Raw genomic sequence first — 1939 nt, forward strand, 5'->3', positions numbered from 1 at the left:
GTGAACGCGGCCTTGGGCCGCGAGGTGCTGGCGTCCAGCACGTGCGGGCGGCCGGCCACGCGGGCCTGCGACGCTTCGGACCCGCGGCGGGCACACCCTGCCACCCTCCTGACCTCCGCAGGGGGTACCACAAGCCCGGTGTGCTGGCGTTCGGACTCGCTGACGCAGGTGCCCCTCAACGTGACCCTCACAGTGCCCCTCGGCAAGGCTTTTGAGCTGGTGTTCGTGAGCCTGCGCTTCTGCTCTGCACCCCCCACTTCGGTGGCCCTGCTCAAGTCGCAGGACCATGGCCGAAGCTGGACCCCACTGGGCTTCTTCTCCTCCCGCTGTGGCGTAGACTATGGCCGTGTGCCTGCCCCTGCAGATGGCCCAGCTGGCCTGGGGCCCGAAGCCCTGTGCTTCCCTGAGCCCCAGGTCCAGCCTGATGGGGGTGGCCTTCTGGCCTTCAGCGTGCAGGACGGCAGCCCGCCAGGCCTGGATCTGGACAGCAGCCCGGTGCTCCAAGACTGGGTGACCGCCACAGACATTCAAGTAGTGCTCACAAGGCCTACCATGCTGGGGGACACGAGGGACGCCACGGCCATGGCCCCTTACTCTTACTCAGCCACTGAGCTCCAGGTGGGCGGGCGCTGCAAATGCAATGGGCATGCCTCCAGGTGCCTGCTGGACACCCAGGGCCATCTGATCTGCGACTGCCGGCATGGCACCGAGGGCCCCGACTGCGGCCGCTGCAAGCCCTTCTACTGCGACAGGCCATGGCAGCGGGCCACAGCCCAGGAAGCCCACGCCTGCCTTGGTGAGGCCTTGGAGGGTGGCCTGGGGATCTGAGACCAGGCCAGCCTGTCCCTGACTCATCCCTCCCTGCAGCTTGCTCCTGCAATGGCCATGCCCGCCGCTGCCGCTTCAACATGGAGCTGTACCGACTGTCTGGCCGCCGCAGTGGAGGTGTCTGCCTCAACTGCCGGCATAATACTGCCGGCCGGCACTGCCACTACTGCCAGGAGGGCTTCTATCGAGACCCAGGCCGTGCCCTGAGTGACCGCCGTGCTTGTAGGGGTGAGCCTGCCGCCAGCTACCTGCACACCCTCACCTTCTGGTTTCCCACATCCCTAGATGGGCTTCTGACCATCCCACTTCTATCCTCAGCCTGTGACTGTCACCCTGTTGGTGCTGCTGGCAAAACCTGCAACCAGACCACAGGCCAGTGTCCCTGCAAGGATGGCGTCACTGGCCTCACCTGCAACCGCTGTGCCCCTGGCTTCCAGCAGAGCCGCTCTCCAGTGGCACCCTGCGTTAGTGAGTGATGCTGCCCTGCTTAGACCACCTCAGCCAGGGTCAACCCAGCTCCCTGCTGCTGCCTACCTGGGCCCCGCAGATCCCCCTGCTCCCCTCAACTGTCCCCTGAGCCCTGCAGATTCCCTTGGCTCCCTTCAAAGGAAGGCCTTTATCTCATCCTCTCCACAGAGACCCCTGTCCCTGGACCCACTGAGGAGAGCAGCCCTGTGGAGCCCCAGGGTGAGTGGAGGTTCCAGAGGGGGCATGTCTTTGGCTGGAGGGGGCTATGGATTCCAGGAGGGGAGGAGGAGAGGGTGGGAGAAGGAGGTGCAGATTGGTGCCAACCTCCTCCTGCACCCTCCTCCCAGACTGCGACTTGCACTGCAAACCTGCCCGTGGCAGCTACCGCATCAGCTTGAAGAAGTTCTGCAGGAAGGACTACGGTAGGCCACCCTCAGGCCTCCTGACCCCGTCCTCCTCACCTTGCCCTACTTTCCCTCTGTATACTCTGACCCTCGCTGGACCCCAAGGCCATCCCCCGGCCCTCAGGTCCTCCGCTGTCGCCGGCCCCGCCCTGTCAGCCCCCGTGGCCTCTCCGTGCTCCCGCTGCGGCGTGTCCTCTTTGTGTTCCTCCTCCACCCCGCCTCCCACCCCCGCAGGCTCC

The 1939-nt window shown here is 65.7% G+C and overlaps 1 protein-coding gene across 1 annotated transcript in view; it reads left to right on the forward strand.

The window, feature by feature from the left end:
- NTN3 (netrin 3) overlaps positions 1–1939 on the forward strand; it is a 6518-nt gene that overhangs the window by 3367 nt on the left and 1212 nt on the right. The window contains exons 4-8 of the mRNA XM_024759616.1: positions 2–796; positions 868–1056; positions 1147–1296; positions 1465–1515; positions 1644–1718. Of these exons, the coding sequence (XP_024615384.1) occupies positions 2–796; positions 868–1056; positions 1147–1296; positions 1465–1515; positions 1644–1718 (1260 nt within the window). The remainder of the gene's footprint in view (position 1; positions 797–867; positions 1057–1146; positions 1297–1464; positions 1516–1643; positions 1719–1939) is intronic.

This window comes from Neophocaena asiaeorientalis, unplaced genomic scaffold, assembly GCF_003031525.2.
Source record: "Neophocaena asiaeorientalis asiaeorientalis breed wild unplaced genomic scaffold, Neophocaena_asiaeorientalis_V1.1 scaffold254, whole genome shotgun sequence".
Classification (NCBI taxonomy): domain Eukaryota; kingdom Metazoa; phylum Chordata; class Mammalia; order Artiodactyla; family Phocoenidae; genus Neophocaena; species Neophocaena asiaeorientalis.